This window comes from Pomacea canaliculata, linkage group LG13 (genome assembly GCF_003073045.1).
Source record: "Pomacea canaliculata isolate SZHN2017 linkage group LG13, ASM307304v1, whole genome shotgun sequence".
In the NCBI taxonomy this organism is placed as follows: Eukaryota; Metazoa; Mollusca; class Gastropoda; order Architaenioglossa; family Ampullariidae; genus Pomacea; species Pomacea canaliculata.
Window position 1 is genome coordinate 1,486,698 of NC_037602.1, and position 17,750 is coordinate 1,504,447.

The window sequence follows — 17,750 nt, forward strand, 5'->3', positions numbered from 1 at the left end:
TAAATAAACAGTTTAAAACAGTGAGAGACTAACAATTATTTTTTCCTTTTTTATATAGTGACTTAGCCCCACTCGCATATACACATGGTCCGTTGGTGCCCACAAGAAGTTACAGGGCGACTAAAGCGTGTGTGTGTGTGTAAAAAGACTCGTAGATGTTTTCTGTTTTGGTCTCTCTTATAAATCTCTCTCTCTGTTGGATATATTTAGAATTATTGCAAATGTCAAAGATGTAAAAAGAAAAATACAGAATAAAACGCAGCCCAATTGCTGTGTTTGTCATCATGGACATGTATTTATGGACTGATGTCTGTATGCCGAGACTCACTCTTGGCCTCTTGCGAAGTGATCCGCTGTTAGTCTCGGCGAGCCGTAACAAAGAATGTGAATAAACCGGAAGCTATGTCGTCTAATGCCTCGTTTTAGCAGTTAACTGGAAAAAATCGTCTGCCAGCAGTCCAGGGATATTAGTTCGTGGTATGATGTTCATACGTTTGTTGACGCCTGACCATTAGATGCCAAGACACATTAAATTCTGTTTGGGTACAATCGCACGCTGAAGGTTTATTTACGTGACATGATTAGTGTCCATCCCCCTAAATGTGCTCAGTCGCTATGATTAGCGTGTACACTCGGTAAAGTTGTGCTTACTCACCATAATGAATATTTTATGTGAATGTGTAATTTACCCATTATAAACGTCGGTTTTCACTTTCGGTCAGAGTTTTCTATTCTTGCCGTAGAATGATTGCACACACAACATTAAGGATTTTTCAAAACTTTTATAGAAATAAATCATCATTCCAGATAGTGTTTACATTACTCATCATTTACAGAATACATAAATATACATATAACATTAACTAAAGGAAAAAAGTGAGGTGACGTGGCACAGACAGATGACACAGATTGTGTCATGATATAATTGTATGCACAGGATGGAAGCATGACTAAAGAATGCATTACACCAGCTACAACAACTACAAGCCATGGTGTTCAGGGTTGACCGTGAAGGACACGCTGCACTCAAAGGCCGCTCCGGCCTCCAAGACGACTGGGGAGACAACTTTCCCGGCCTCCACACACAGCATGTATCGCCAACCGTCGTCGTCAAAGTCCGCCATTTCTCGGGACTTATCCTTCCAGGGATTCCAGACAACTGCAGGGAACACGCTGACGATATTATCTGCTATTTTGAACATTAGATCATTATTTGGTTCCAACGGACATCGTCTTCCATTTCCAACACGCGACCCACTCTCTAACCTCATCCTCACTCGCAATTAATTTACAATGAAGCATTCGTTATGTTAACTCCTAAGGCGGTTCTGTAAATTCTGTTAACGAAGGAAAGGTTTATGATGCAAATATATGAGCCTAAACAGACATACCAACGTCAGGTAGATTGGAGGTTGTCATCTCCAGGCGCTGGTGAGCTCCAGTCTGGACAAACACAGTCTGTGGTGCGTTCTTGTATATCCTAGATATCGAACCAACAGGCTTTATAGTTCAACTAATCATAACAACTGAAATCCTTTGTACAGCAAATTACTTCTACATTGTGGAGCTCAATGCGTTTTAAAATGACGAGGACTGATAAATTTCCAGCATATAATATACTTACATCTCAAAGCTCACTTATGCACATACCATATCTACATACAGACTGAAAAATGCTGAGCTATTAACATACAGGCTCATACACACACACAGCCACCAAAGGCATCTTCTGTCCTCTAGACCCACCCCTTAAACGACAGTGCTACATAGCATGAGTTAAATCAAACGCATATTGATCACAGAGGTTTAACTGAAGTCCGCAAAGGATTATTATCAATATCTAGTCAGATATTGCAGTGTGAAAAAAACAGCATCTCTGCGTGTCCTAGACACTGGGTGCACCTCTAAGTGTAAATGGTATCAGATCTCGGAGATTTAGATATTTCTGTTTTTCGTGAGCCTATAGTGGTCCATGGACCATATAGCTTCTATGGGACTAGTCCACGGAACAAATACATTATACCTTCCTCTGGTATGTCTTTACCTGTCATAATTCTCGGCCACTGTCACATACTCCCTGTCTTCTGCAAACTCTTTTCCATCTTTTACCTGCCAACACATCATTTATTGATCTCTTTTGATAAATATAACATCACGTCTCACGGTGGCTTATCCAGTGCTACAAACATTCTGTTACTGTACGTCATTCTGTAATGAGAATTTTTACACAGTGTAGGGGACCCGGATGAGGGATGCGATAGGGTAGGAAGAGTAAGGGAGACAACTACAGTATGTAGAGTAATAAACAGGGCACCTGGTCCCTCACAAAGTCATCGCACTGTGGCAACACTGATGTACGTCACACCTCACACCCGCGACGTACATTCCCACCTTGTCGACGCACGTCATTCTCTGCATCATGCCATGCAGCGTGCGTATGTCACAGCCTGCCACGCACCACCACCACTACATTCTCTCAACGTATTACGTAACCCCATGTCCCTGTGGTCACACGACGTCACGCCTCACCTTGTCGATGTACGTCACACCCCGCAGCCCAAGCACTCTGGTGTCCTTGATGTCCGGTACGCGCAGGTAGGTGTGGAGCAAACACGTGAAGTCTATGTTAGCATGGCCTGTCAACAAAACATGGCGTGACATGTAGTGACATGATGTGACAATGAGGGATTTGAGGAGGCGTGCGTCCAGCTGTAACCGCGACAAGCGACCAACAAAACATCGCTACAACATTCGTGACGAGGCAAAGCATGTAAAAGATGGACAGAGCCTGTGTTTTGAGACGAACAGTGGCTGTGTAGTGGCACGAACAGTACCTGTGCTGTGAGAGGTGGACAGTACCTGTGTTGTGCACGGCCAGCACACAGCGGAGAGAGTTTTCGTGCAGCTGCACAGTGTACACCAGCTCAAACCTGCAAATCAGATAGTCAGTAATAAACCACACCCTGCAAGTCGAACAGATTGATAAAGCAAACCTACAGATTGGATATTGATCTCAAACCTCCAAGTCAGAGAATGATAAACTAGCCCCTTCTAGACAAACAGCGGTTGGTAAACCAGATCGATGCCTTTATCGTAAAGAAATGCCCTAGTGGCATACCTACAATGATAGAAGTAAGGAACGAAGCAGCTTGAAAGAAGGAAGAATGGGTGGATGGGACAAAGGCAGAAAGAAATACAAAAAAGAAAATTAACGAGCTTTCAAAGTAGTGTTGTGCATGCAAAGATATGTGCGACCATTGTGCAGTCAGAACTAAGATGTCCGAATATGTGCCTGTAACTGGTCTCACTCAGCTTTCCACATCTTGCGGGTCTCCTCGTCGTCTCTCAGGGTCAAGGTAGCTAGAACCGCGCCGGTCTCGTCCTGGAAATAAAAGCAAAGTTTTGTGTCTGATGTCTGGCGTAAATCTCGCACCCCCACCCTTCACCAATCTCCACACCTTTTCGGGCTGGTTGTACACGATGTCCACCTTCTGGGATCGTAATTAGGAACCGGAGGTAATGCAAAGATAGCTTATAGGTTGGCCGCTATGCGCAATCAGGCCATGACATCGAAGGTCGCCAGATAACCTCCAGGTGGCCACTCTGTGCCATGTCCATAGCTATGGCCAGGGACCTTCATTGAGTGTAGGTCTATGGCTTACAAAGCTCACTACTGCTGGACTCCCAAAGACCATAACTGTGGCATCAGTGCTTTGGAGGCAAACCAACATCATGGTCTCCCACATACATTTAACTTCACAGTTATAGTCCCTGATGTTCTGTCTTCACCGTTTGCGAAACTATGCAGTGGTTGCATGGACGGCGGATGTGCTCACACATCTGAACAGCGATGCAAGCGACCGCACATTTGTGCATGTGTGAATACGCCTTTCAAAAAATTACTTTAGTTTTGCTCGTCTGTGTCTAAGCGATGGCATAAATATTTTTATGAGACTACCTTTTCTTTCACTTTTGTCTGCAAAAGGTTTACGAATGTTTTTACCCGTAAACAACAGCTACCGAAAACCCTTCTTCCACACACACATATGAACAAACAGAGAAATGATGGGAGAAAGTAGGATTAATAGACAGATAATGGATGGGGGAGAGGGGTAGAAAAGATGGAGGACAGAATGTCTTTGTCTCTCTCTGACATGGCACCTGCATTTTACTGTACCTGCTTAGGAGGTTGTGCTACTGTCCATCTCTTGATTCGTGCAAATCCATGCTGCGGACCAAGTGGCCAGGGTCCAAAGTGTGCTGTAACACAGACAGGTCCCATGTCAATTAACTACAGTGCATGTCGATTTGTCAGCAGGTGAGAGCTAGTTTAGAAGTCGAACTTCGGTCTTGGTGTACTACGATGTGTAAGCAAACGGCACAATGACTGCTCCAAGTATGTACTTGCTTATGGAAACGGTGTCCAGTCACTTAATCCCCAGACACTTCATCCCCGACACTTCATCCCCGACACTTCATCCCCTAGACTTTTAATCCCCAGACATTTCATCCCCAGACATTTCATCCCCGACACTTCATCCCCGACACTCAAGAACAATTTTCATATCATATTGTTGAAGAACATTAAATTTACTAGCTTATATGAACTTTAACTAATGTTGTAGATGTTCAAATGACGTTGAAGTTAAAAGCATGATTTGAATTTGAATTTCAAATAAATTTTTAGCTGACTTCATAATTTTTATAGTTAAGGATTTAGTTTAGGGATTAAGTGTCTGGGGATGAAGTGTCTGGGGATTAAAAGTCTAGGGGATGAAGTGTCGGGGATGAAGTGTCGGGGATGAAGTGTCTGGGGATTAAGTGACTGGGAACCTATGGAAACATCAATGGTTACTGATTAAGCGTAAAAATTACTCTTAAAAAAAAAAAAAAGAAAGTTCCTCACGAAAGACGATCGGAATTCCTCCTCGAATTGCTTTCTTATTGTCGAAAACGCTCTTGGAACTGTTGGCAAAAGTTAATGCACTTTCAAAGGTAAGCAACCAAATAGGCAGAGAGGGAGAGAGAGAGAAGAGCACCACCATTACATAGGAAAACGGCCCAGTAATTAAATTATATTTATATACATAAATAACTCTCTAACACCTTAGTGGGCAGAAAAGTTCTATGTTCAATTGTATCATGTTAAGCACACAAACAAAACAAATCCTGACCTTGTTTATTATTCTCCCGTTCCCGTTTTGTTTTCTCCTTTTGATTTTTCTTTCTGTGTATTCAGTGAGTATTGCTGGTAATTTATAACGTTGTCATACGTAACTCCCTTTGTTTAAACTGTTTTTTTTTCCCACGAAGAAATCGATTGTACTTTTTAAATAAGTGTCCTCCATCAGACACATGCTCACCTCACAAAAAGTTGTTCTACACCATTATGAGTCCAGCTCAGGACCGTTGCTCCTGAAAATTATTAAAAAAAGACCAAAAGTGTAAAAACACATATATCTACAAATATACAAATTCATAGTTTGTACACAGGCTTCGGGTATAAACGTATACGCCGGAGAAAGTAAAGGTAATAACCTCAATTTTTTGTAACCAAGCGCTTATGCTGAAAACCATTTTTATGGCTCCATTTAACTAAATTTTTCTTTTGTCACTTTTGATAAATTTTTCTTCAAAGGGGAGTAAAATATGCGGGAAGAAATCGAACATACTCTTAAGACAAATAAGTTTTGTGTACATCGTCCTAAAGTGTTGCCTCAGTGACATGGAGTGTTTCAGATTATTGCGTGTAGCTAATCGAGAAAGTGGGGAAGCAGATGGCCAAGTGGAGTCCGAACCCAGAACCCAGGATCGCTCCTACCTGTCGAGAATGGGTACCTGACTCCACATGAGGTTAGGGAAGGTAATGAAGGGAGGTAGAGATGGGCACCACCTTCATATAAAGCTGACCCCGAGAAAAGTGAGGTCGCTAACACCTCACTCCTTAACAACTAATAAAGGGGCGGGACGACCTTTACTATTAATTTTTACCATTAACAAGAAAGCTGAGAAAATAGTGCTGATGGCAAATCTACTATAATTATTGTAATTATCATCCGGAACAGCTTTCTGAAAGTATAGCTCTTCTGTAGAATTACACAAGTCATAAAGTACACATTGTAATTTTGAAAAGATATGTACTTTCAAAGGACTTAAAACAATTTGTTCGTTTACAAATTATTTTGTAAGGCGAGGTTACCGTGTAGATGGATTACCACACGAGTTGCTTCCCCTCGCTCCAAAACTACGATGTCATCAGAAGGCAACTTGCAACCGAACTGTATCTCCATCTTTAAGCAGACAACATGCACCGTTTAACTTAGACGTCTGCCTGCCCGTCACTGAAGGAAGGAAGAAAATGTCGGCAGGGGAAAGGTTTAGCTATAACGGCAGGTGCAGCACTGTCTCCCAGTGTGCTGCCTTGTTGGTCCCACTGAAAACGCGTCGAACCAGCTACTGGAACAGCGGCCTCGCTCTGACCTCGTCCACGTGTCACGTGGTGGTGCACACGCTGGCTCAGTGGCACATGTTAGTGCAGCAGACGACTTAAAAAAAAAAACCAAACGGGCAAGTACACCAAAATAATCATTTGATGTATTTAAAAAGTTAGTGATTAAAGAAATTCGTCTTCATGCACGATTGTAACGTTTCTTATCTGGATGTGTATTATCAAGTGGTAATCACGTGAACGGTAATGAACCTGTTGATAAGTTGTTAAAAATTTGGCTGTTGTGTGTGACATATATGCTTCCATCAGAGTCTGCATATTGCTGCAATAAATGCTGGGTATTGGATAAGATCGGAAAAATGTAATCAAACTATCGTTGGATTGTGCAAAAGGACGAGATCTTCAGCATCATCGCCATCATTCTACAAAATATTGTTTCAGTGTCTCAAATATAAACGTTAACACAGGTACATGCACTGACGACAAAAAATAAATTCTTCGGAATAAATAGTTTAATTGTTTGCTGTGTATAGTTTGCATCACTAAAAGTATTTAAGCAAACGACATCAAATGCATGAGAACTTAAAAAAGGGAGCAAGATGAACAACGAATTTTAAAGCTGTGAAACTCAACCTTTAAAAAACACAAGATATTTCGAAAGAAATGAGCATTTTTTAATGACTGTACCCATCAAAGTGTATTTACAATTTAATAATGCATATTTACAGCTCTCTCTCTCTGTCTCACACACACACACACACATATCCACGTCCGAGTGCTCGATACTTTCGCAATGTTATCTTGACAGTGTACAGATACACCGATCAGAATTGTCCAGGTGATCTGATTAACGAGTTGTATCAGGAGATGTCTGTCTTATCCAAGAAGAAAGAACATCTTATCACAATCTTAACTTATTCATACAGCAACAAAAGCGTTATATTACTGTGGTGACGATAGTTATCCTTCAAGCCTCTATAGGGCAAGATGTTGGATTAGATAATTGTCATCTTGCATTGAAGACATTTTGTCTCCTCCGGTAATAATTGTAAGACACTTTCTTCACTAAGAGGCGGCGCTTGCTGCTATCAGAATCTTGTGAGATGGTTTGCCGTTGGGCGCCCACACATCCCTCACGCACCCAGTTTTGAGTGAGCCCCAGGCGTAATCATACACTGTCACCAGTTGTCGTCTGACTTCAGCGACAGGCTGTCGTCTGCTGAGTACGGCCACCCTCACCCACACCCGGCAGCCGTCGCGTACGACCTTCTCAACCTGAAGACGGACTTCCCGGCTGGCCAACAGGCGGGTCACGGACAGTCCACTAGTTGACAAGGGCCGCACGCGACCCCACATCACGTGACGTCGAGCGCCGGCTCGTGTTTGCACCGCCATCTCAAGCATGACAGCCGCCTGTCCTTTCTTGTGTCCGTCCACCAGTGAGTCTGCTCGCGCACGTGCCATCCCACCCAGACAGTCTCGCCACTGTCCTGACGCCACCTCTAACCCCTTGGGTACAACGGCCAGTTTCCATGACGACCACTTGAGGCTGTTGAATCGGAAGTTGGTATTGGGAACTTTTTCGCGAATCATCTTGCGGAATGTAGGACTGGAATTCGACTGTAACAAATAAAAAACAACAACACTAATAATAATAATAATAATAATAATAATAATAATAATAATAATAAGAAGAAGAAGAAGTAGTGACCTGATGAGGACAACGACAACGATGATGATGATTTCAACGACTACACCGACGACGATGATGTTAGACTGCCAGATAAAAAGTCATCTAGTACTAAAGCCACTGGTACACGACAGACTCACCTTACTGGCAAAGGATTTCGCTCTTGGCTTTTTGGAAGGCTTGCTCGCGGTCTTTCCGACTTTGTGAGACATTTTTCTCGCTCTACTGTTGGCTTTTTTGACACCTGTGGTAGCCTTGACAGGTGTGGCCTTCGTGAAGATGACTTTTGCTATGTCAGTCGCGGAGGCATTAGAATCTGCCCTGCGGAGGGTTCCGAAAACCCCATCCAGGTCACTGTGCAGTGACTTCCGGCCGTCACGGGCACGTACTTCCGCTTCCCAGTTCTGTGTGACAAAGTCAGCAAGTGCAAAGGGTTAAGAACTTGTCTTAGATACTTCTCTCGTACAGGAGCAGAGAAGGGGCGTGAACAAGAGGAAGGATAAAGAGACTTAGTTAATGTGTGTGGGGGGGAGAGAGAGAGAAAGACTGATCGCGCGCGTGTGAAAGAGAGCAACAAGAGAGAGAGAGCTATCCAGAGACAGAGAAGAGATGAGACAGTGCTTTATTTATATGAATAAGCCCTTACCTGCAGGAACTCTGCACCCTTCTCACGGTAGCAGATAGCCATGATGGCATCGCACAAAGTCGAGAACTCAGACAATTTGAGATGCTGACCACCAGTTATGTTCGCCATAGTGCGGAAAAAATTTGTAGACGTTTTGTCTGAATTAACCTGAACTCCGTAAATGCGAACACCCTGAAAAACAATTTTTTTGTCATTTTCACTCATCTGATGACACATTTGAAATGCCTATAATTATTTAGCACAGTTTTTCAGTGGGTGCAAAAGTCACTAGCTGTGAACATTTTCACGAAGCACAAAAGTGATTGCAGACAGATGTTGAAATCTGCGATGAAATCTGCAATACTTAGCTTTCGAATTACAGTACTTAAAAAAAAATCCTCATATCCTTTTTGTAAAGTAGACATAAGAACTAAGAAGTTTACGAAAAGTATTTAAAAGTGGATTACGCCAGGGATGTTGCTCTGACATGTAAAACAACAACTGCTAACCATTCCAGCAAGGAGGGTGGTTTCCTCTTCCCAGTCAATGTGCTCCTTGTTTTGCTTATCGTTTGGCGGATGGGGGTAGGCGTCGCCGATGACAACCAGGACACGCTGAGATCCCGTCTGCCACCCCAGAGTTCGTCTGACTAGTCTCAACATCACCTCATACGCCTCGGGAGTGTCTCCACCGCCAGTGGTACTCACATTGTTGACGAAGTCGACCAACTCGGGCAGGTTGTTGCTGAAGTCGATGTGCTTGGTCAGGTACAAACTGTCGGCGTCACAGTAGTCGCCGTGAGCGACAACGGCTGTTGTGACGCCGGGGATGTCTGACTGAAGTCGTTGCAACATGTCAGAGATGCGGCCTCGCACTTCGGCGATGGCGCCAGACATGGACCCCGTGGTGTCGAAGGAGAAGACAACTTGAAGGGGGCCGTTGGGTAACATGGTGTCCATGTTGAAATTGTGGTGAAACTTCTACCGATAGAGCTAGGAAAAGAGAGAGAGAGAGACGAAATTATATTTGTATTAATGTCTGCGTATACAATTATTTATTTGCATGTTTCATTGATGTATATAGAATCTCTCTTCATATTTCTTCGTAATATAGACAGTGTGTAGCATCTTTCGTTTTGTAACACACTTTCTGTCTCACCTTCTCAAGTATAAAAATACGCTTGTAAATACTACTTTGGTGAGAGCTTTTTAAACTCTAGGGCTGAGTTATACCTGTGATCGCTTTGACAGATGTTTCGTTCCATACAAAGTCGGCCGGCGAAGTCCGCTTATATAGCACCCTAGCTCAACGCTTCGCGGAGTCGTGAGCGCGCGTATAGATTATTGCTTCGCGGAGTCTTGACCTCAATACTGTGCTTCGCGGAGTCAACACAACTCGGTCATGCGCTGGCTACGTTGAGTAATAATATCAAGATCTCGTTGACAGGTCCGTGCTGATATCTATGCCGGCATTTTTCAACCGGTAATTTCGGGTTTCTCAATAAGTTCCGACATAGAAAGTAATTACAATAAATTAAAAAATAACTTTTCCGCCTGACATTTCCTAACATTCTGAAAAAAAACATCTTTATGGACGGGTTTCCACACAATCTAGTCGATGACCCAAAATAATTATGAATATTCGACATTTAACTGTTCAAGCAACTGCTCTCGCCTAGCATCAACCCTAATCACACTTTACATCAGTACTTGTTCCTTGGGCTTGCCGACCAAAACAAAATTTCAAATGTTCTATTTTTCTTAACTTTAGGATTTGATAAACTTTATTACTTCAAATCTATTATTATTATTTACTTATTTGTTTGTTGTCAAGCCTATGAAAATTTCGCCATGTGTTGTCTTCTTCTACATTTATCGAAAATTAAAATGGTAGGGATGGGATGGAATGGGATGGGAAGGGAATGAATTTAATTTTTGCGGTGTTTTTCACACAAACGATAGAAAGATTTCTAAATAAGGAATTCTTTATAGCTTATCATGACCATTTCACACATCTGAAACACAACCATATAACACAACCGACAGCCACAAAACTATCCAGTAAAAATGCACATGCCCTCGTAACACAAAGGTCAAATTTACAGGTCAACATGCAAATTATCATATCATGAGAATTATTGTCACTGAAATGTAACTAGCTTCTCATAATGTGCAAATGTAGGTGCATGTGCATAGTTTGTTTCATTAAAAAATGTTTGTGCACATAGATTTGCGACGCTGTTCGGCCTGCCTGTTGTTATATACCTTCTTGCATATGAATGTTTATGTAAGATACACTATAACTCAGTAATATAACTTAAGTAGCAGGCATTAGGTCTATCTTCAGGAATGTAGTAGCAATATGGTAGCCATACATAATCATAAAACAGTTTACACTATTCACAATTAGTATTTTTGGCACATACGTACACATACGTGTACGTGTTTGAATGTATACCATACTGCAGCACAACTATATTTCTAAACTCCATAGGAAGACAATAAAATATAAAATGAACACACACACACACACACACACACACACACACACACACACACACACACACACACACACACACACACACACACACACACACACACACACACACACACACACACACACACAAAATCACAGAAAAAAATTTGTCTATTAGCCACAGGCAGCACCTTTGAACAAACGAACTGAGTATAATGAATGCATTGAAGCTTCTTTATTATGTCTAGGCCTTTGTAAATGAAACAAAGAAAAAGTAAACTGCTTTTGATGTCTGACAATATTAATTAAACAGGTAAATCAGCTGATCATTGCAGCTTTAGTAAGCATCTCATAAACTCAGCCTCCTTTCATAGGTCATAAACTATTCTAGGCCTTTACCTTAACATCTTTAATTACTCGCCATCACGATGTTCTGAAATCCCTGGATAGTTCTTATCATTACACTTGAATAAGCTGGAAATCTTGTTTCTAACAAAAATTTAAATGTCAGCAACCCTTGCAGCAAAATTATAATATGTCGCTTGTAATATCTAAAGCTCAGTGAGCTGAAGACATAATAATTATGTTTTAAGCAGAAGTCTTCTAAAACATAAACATATTATGAATGGTTTCTCAAGGGGGAAGATGTTCAGGGAGGGTGGTATTCCGAATAAGTGGAACGACAGGTACCCTTTTCTAAATGATCATGTAATTTGGGAAGTTTATTTATTGGGTGAGTCCAAAAGGGTGACAATTATTAACTTCTGCTTGTTTTTTTTCCTCTCATCGAAATAGTCAATCAACCAACAAAGAAAAACTGCCAAAAGAGCTGTTATTATAATTTGACTGTTCCTGTGTGAGTCAGAATTTTCATCAACGGTCGTTATGATGGCGGTGGTCGTTGTCCCTCCACCAGCTTGGACTAACTCTGATGGAATATTATCTTAGGGAGCAAACTTTAAAGAAAAAAAAAAGATTTGTGTTGAGCTTCGTGTAATATGTTGTTTCCTGAAATTCCAGTGAATAACCTGTTTCAGCATGGACATGTACAGGTGGACTGCTGTCTGTCTTCCAAGACCAACGCTTAGCCTCTTGCGAAGTTCTCCGCTGTTAGTCTCGGCGAGCCTAAACAAAGAATGTGACTAAACCGGAAGATTTGTAGTCTCATGCCTAGTTTTAGCAGTTAACTATAAAAAAATCGTCTGCCAGCAGTCCAGTAATACAAGTTCGTGGTTTCAGCACTGCGATATACGGTCGCGAAGAAGGATCAACAGCTTCTCTTTCTTACCCGGAAGCTAAAGTCTTTCTCTGTCTCACAAAGATTTCTTCAGCTATTTTATACATCCCATATAGAGAGAATGCCATCTTTCCCGATTATCTGTTTTATTTCAGTTTACCAGTGAAGTCAAGAGCAGCTTACACCATGTTGTAGACACCTGATCCAAAATTATTGGGACTGCTCAGACTGCTCTTCAGACTGTGTAGCAGGCAGACATTTCTCAAAGTGCCTCAAATTCTTCGCGATACAGGCATGTCTGTCGAGAGATTTTTTTAATTCAGTCGAGCTACCGATTCTGTGTAGCTGCATGCAGGACCAACTGCTGGAGGCTGTCCTTTGTTATTTGGGTGGGTAACCGTGTGCAAATGAATGTACATCATATATGTAAGCCTGAAACATGATTATATGAGAATCTATTTGGTGCAGTGGATATGAAAATGTTGTGGTATTGTTGTTTTGTATTTGTGCTTCCATAAAGAGCTGCTCTAACTGCCCTCTGGGATAAAGAAAATCTTATTTTATCACCTAAAAATTTTTTTATTGTCACTTCTCTCTTATTTTTTTTAACTGACCAAAAACAATTTCTGTATACAATTATACGCTTATATGTGCAGAACGCGTGAACAGAATCGAGTTAGAAGCAGCAGACAGTCCACAGTCCACAAAAGACTGTCAGATGCTGATATGAGAGATGACAAGAAACAAGTAAGAAAATGAGTGAGAAACATTCGTGCTATGCAAGAAAAGAGAGAAGAAAATTATAAAGAAGAAAGTAGGATCAACAATAAATGGAATTTTTGTAAACAAAAACTAGCTTCTTTATTATTGTGGATCAATATTTTATGAATTACATGTTATTAAGAATTTCATTTACACTTTAAAGCATTACAAAATATGCAAAGCACAAAAAATGCAAAACAAAAAAAACAAAAACAATCAAAAGTAAGCGCACTGGAACCCACACACAGTCGTCTACGGATATAAACCATGACAAATAAAATCCTTAATACTTATTTGTGACATAACAAATGGCGGAGATGCAGAAAGCGAAGTAATGTGCTCCAATAACTTAATTAACTTAATAACTTAAACCTAATAACTTAATTTCATCCATCACATGAAACCAACGCACACAAACATTACTAATTTATAGTGTTGTTTCAAGTGATAACTTGATTTGATTCATCACCGCGACCTGACAGTTGACAATCATAAATAAACTGTTTAATATTCCTTTTATTCAGTATACAGACACTAGTATTTTAATTGACTAAAGAACAAGTACATTCCCTTCAGGAATATCCATATAGCAATCCGATTTGGGAGAAAAGTTTCAGCGAGCACCATAAACAATATTCATAGTAGAACGTGGAGGCAACATCCGTACTTTAATCATACTGCTGGCACTGACTTTGTTAACACACATGAAGTCACGGGTACATCGCGGAAGGAATTTTCAGCTGAGAACAAAGCTGTGCCAGGTGTCAAGAGAATGTTCAGTCGAGGACAATGCAATATTCATTACGGTGCCACACGAATGTTAAGTCGACATCAATAGGAAAAAATACCTATAGGAGTCTCTGACACGGTTCAGAAGAGTTTTCAGGCTTTTGAGGACATGAACCTTCTTCCAATGAAAGTCTTCATGGTGAAGAACCAGCTATCTGGATGGTGGGCGATGACTTGCCCTTTGATACCCACACATCCCTCACGCACCCAGTTTTGAGTGAGCCCCAGGCGTAATCATACACTGTCACCAGTTGTCGTCTGACTTCAGCGACAGGCTGTCGTCTGCTGAGTACGGCCACCCTCACCCACACCCGGCAGCCGTCGCGTACGACCTTCTCAACCTGAAGACGGACTTCCCGGCTGGCCAACAGGCGGGTCACGGACAGTCCACTAGTTGACAAGGGCCGCACGCGACCCCACACCACGTGACGTCTTGCGCCGGCTCGTGTTTGCACCGCCATCTCAAGCATGACAGCCGCCTGTCCTTTCTTGTGTCCGTCCACCAGTGAGTCTGCTCGCGCACGTGCTATCCCACCCAGACAGTCTCGCCACTGTCCTGACGCCACCTCTAACCCCTTAGGTACAACGGCCAGTTTCCATGAAGACCACATGAGGTTGTTGAATCGGAAGTTGGTATTGGGAACTTTTTCGCGAATCATCTTGCGGAATGAAGGTATATCGTTCGACTGAAATAGAATGAGAAACAAAAGTAGTAAATGATTAGGCTGTATTGATAGATCATTTAAAAATCCCCACACCGTTATCAGCCCCTGAAATATTGGTGCGATGTAAGCAATGTCAGTATCATTTTAAACGGTGTGAACAAGACCTGTATCAAAAGTGATTAGCCTGACAGATAAACCGTGAAATAAGTATTGAAAGTGCTAGCACGCGTTGGGCTCACCTTTTTAACAAAGGACTTTGTTTTTGGCTTCTTGCTTCTTTGAACCTTACTCCTCATCTTGACAGGAGCAACTTTTGCTGCCGCCATTTCGTGAGAGGTTTTACCCGCGGTACCGACGACTTCTCTGGCAGCTCTGTTGGCCTTGACGGGTGTAGTCTCCATGGAAACATCTGTCGCGGAAGCATCGAAGTCACCTGGGCGAAGAGTTCCGAAGACCCCATCCAGGTCGCGGTGCAATGGCTTCCGGTCATCACGAGAACGAACTTCCGCTTCCCAGTTCTAGTCGACAAAGTGGGTGTTGTCTTTACATCAGATCACACGAAAGTGAAAGGAGATTCAAAGTAAGATAACAAACATTGAGGCCACGACGAAAGATTATATTTGTGGAGAATACATTTTTTACAAACCCTGACGGACAATTACAAGGCAAGTTGAAAATACACATTTGATTTACATGTGTCATTTTTTTTTTTCCAGCATTGGGAAACACTTTTTAACAGAACACGTTGGCACTAGACAAAGTAGAGGAGGGGTGGAGTAAGAGAGTCTTATTACCTGTAGGAACTCGGTTCCCTTCTCACGGTAGCAGATGGCCATGATGACGTCACACAATGTTGAGAATTGCGAGAGCTTGAGGTGCGAACCCCCAGTCTCGTTAGCCAAAGTGCGGAAGAACTTAGTGGCCTTGGCGTCCGTATCGACCTGAACTGCATAAATGCGAACACCCTGAAACAAGTTTTATCGGTGTTAGATAACCCTGAAACAAGTTTTATCGGTGTTAGATACAAACATGTGATTTGTGTGCCACAAGTGTGAACCATCGTCCTTGGGAGGTTCTATTTTCAAAATTACAGCTCCTTATTTATGAAAACATTCAGAATTAACAGTAAAGTTAAAACTAGTACCGTTAGCTTTCAAAGTAATGTTCTCGGCCAATGATTATATTTTAAAAGGAATGAATACTCGATGAATGAGTCAAATGGCGCCAAAAGCGAGTTTACCATTTCAGCCAGCAGCTTGGTTTCCTCCTCCCAGTCGATGTGCTCCGTGTTGAGAGGGGAATCTGGCTCATGAGGAATGGTGTCGCCTATGAGAACCAGAACTCGCTGGGATCCCGTACGCCAGGTCAAAATTGTCCTGACAAGCCTCAACACAGCATCGTAGGCTGCCAGGGCGTCAGTGCTTCCCATGGTGTTGCCCACATTGGTGACGAAGTCGACCAGCTGGGGCAAGTTGTCGGTGAAGTCGATGTGCTTGGTGACGTAGGCACGCTTAGCGTCTTGGTAGTCGCCGTGAGCGACAACGGCTGTTGTGACGCCGGGGATGTCTGACTGAAGTCGTTGCAGCATGTCGGAGATGCGGCCTCTCACTTCGGCGATGGCGCCAGACATGGACCCCGTGGTGTCGAAGGAGAAGACAACTTGAAGGGGCCCGTTGGGTAACATGGTGTCCATGTTGAAAGTGTGCTATGATCGAAAACTTGCTGTGATCGAAGCAGCGGTTATGTTGTAGGAAAAATCTGAAAATCCATTTATTTAAAGGTATATTTGAGGCAGCGCACACACACATTCATTCCATTCCTCCTCTCTCTCCGTGAGACCATCCATCTTAATAAGTAAATATTTTCCTGTTGCAATATCCTTTCTTTAATTTTATTTCCTTCAGACTTTGCTATGCCTTTAATGAGAAGCCTAACCCTTTTATTTATTAATATGGATAAAACGATTAACTGACCTATAACCTATAATTAGCTCGCTGCCAATGGGAGAAATGCACAATGTAAGTCAAGCTTTCTGTTATTGATGTCTTGAAGAGTGTACTAACCTTTCCCTATTTTCTTGTTTTAAACAGATTTGACTTTAACCACTTTGACTTGCACGTGTAAGTTCACAAAGTTTGCCCTTCGTCTGCGTCTTGAGGTTTCCACCGTTAGGTCTGGAAAGCGTGTGAACGACGACAGTCAGGCAGAAAGCTTTAAATACATCGTCAAGTGATCGATAAGCTTTATCTGCATCGTCAAGTCATCGATGAGCTTGGCTCTCGCACAGTGCTTCGCGGAGCTCGCGTGCGTCCAAACCGAGCGAACCTGGCGCGCAACCCCCAGATGCATAAATAGCTTTGCTTCGCGGAGTCTTGTGCTCACGTGAGCCTGTGGTTTTTCTCAGTTCGTAGGTAAAAGGTCTAATGGCGTGAATGCTATACGAACGCCTACAATTTTGCTTCAATTAAATGTCTTCCTTTAGCCGTTTGACCATTGCATGATCAGTCTTAGAAGGCTCAGAGAAACTTGTCACCAGTAATTATAATCAGTATGGTGCACGGACATGTGTAGGTGGACTGCTATCTGCCGAGACCAACGCATATAGCCTCTTCGAAGTTCTCACCTGTTAGTCTCGGCAAGCCTAAACAATGAATGTGACTAAACCGGAAGCTTTGTACACTCCAGCCTCGTTTTAGTAGTTAACGGAAAGTTGGGGGTGGGGGAAATCGTCTGCCAGCAGTCCAGTAATAAGTTCGTGATACGGACGAAGTATATAGTTTGCATAAGGTGACCAGACGTTTCGGGACCGAAAGCGGGACACGTGCCGATGATGGTGTCGTCACCCTCAAAGAACGCCGAAAAAAGTGATTTTTAAAGACAACCGGGACATTTGATGGACTTGCCAGAAAGCCAGAAAGCGGGACATTGGGCGTCCCGCCCGATGAGCAGGCGGGACAAGAAGTCAAAAGCGGGACTGTTCCGCCTAAAGCAGGACGTCTGGTCACCTTAGTTTGCACATTGTCATTACATTAGTCTTCAGAAATGGTTTCACCCGTTTA

General features: G+C 42.4%; 3 protein-coding genes across 6 annotated transcripts; all 3 read right to left on the minus strand.

The window, feature by feature from the left end:
• Window positions 1-767: 767 nt before the first annotated feature.
• Window positions 768-6,491, minus strand: LOC112554619 (putative glucose-6-phosphate 1-epimerase). The gene is made up of 10 exons (XM_025222518.1): window positions 6,200-6,491; window positions 5,364-5,415; window positions 4,907-4,965; window positions 4,178-4,260; window positions 3,309-3,382; window positions 2,860-2,930; window positions 2,530-2,636; window positions 2,045-2,109; window positions 1,392-1,480; window positions 768-1,159 (listed from the first exon to the last, which is right to left on the minus strand). The coding sequence occupies exons 1-10, from the start codon at window positions 6,288-6,290 to the stop codon at window positions 981-983; spliced, it is 870 nt and encodes a 289-aa protein (XP_025078303.1). The 5' UTR covers window positions 6,291-6,491; the 3' UTR covers window positions 768-980.
• Window positions 6,492-6,950: 459 nt separating this feature from the next.
• Window positions 6,951-10,021, minus strand: LOC112553747. Of its 4 annotated transcripts, XM_025221166.1 has the most exons (6): window positions 9,922-10,021; window positions 9,273-9,755; window positions 8,785-8,955; window positions 8,279-8,542; window positions 8,049-8,068; window positions 6,951-7,566 (listed from the first exon to the last, which is right to left on the minus strand). In XM_025221166.1, exons 2-6 carry the CDS (start codon window positions 9,720-9,722, stop codon window positions 7,455-7,457), a joined length of 1,017 nt encoding a protein of 338 aa, XP_025076951.1. In that variant the 5' UTR covers window positions 9,723-9,755; window positions 9,922-10,021; the 3' UTR covers window positions 6,951-7,454. The 4 variants fall into 4 exon arrangements, with proteins under 4 accessions (XP_025076951.1, XP_025076948.1, XP_025076949.1 ...); XM_025221163.1 differs by having other exon boundaries at window positions 6,951-8,068; XM_025221164.1 differs by having other exon boundaries at window positions 6,951-8,068; window positions 9,996-10,020.
• A 3,296-nt stretch (window positions 10,022-13,317) lies between these two features.
• LOC112553746 lies at window positions 13,318-17,592 on the minus strand. Its single transcript, XM_025221162.1, has 5 exons — window positions 16,755-17,592; window positions 15,932-16,449; window positions 15,486-15,656; window positions 14,931-15,209; window positions 13,318-14,712 (listed from the first exon to the last, which is right to left on the minus strand). Exons 2-5 carry the CDS (start codon window positions 16,382-16,384, stop codon window positions 14,161-14,163), a joined length of 1,455 nt encoding a protein of 484 aa, XP_025076947.1. The 5' UTR covers window positions 16,385-16,449; window positions 16,755-17,592; the 3' UTR covers window positions 13,318-14,160.
• Window positions 17,593-17,750: the final 158 nt, after the last annotated feature.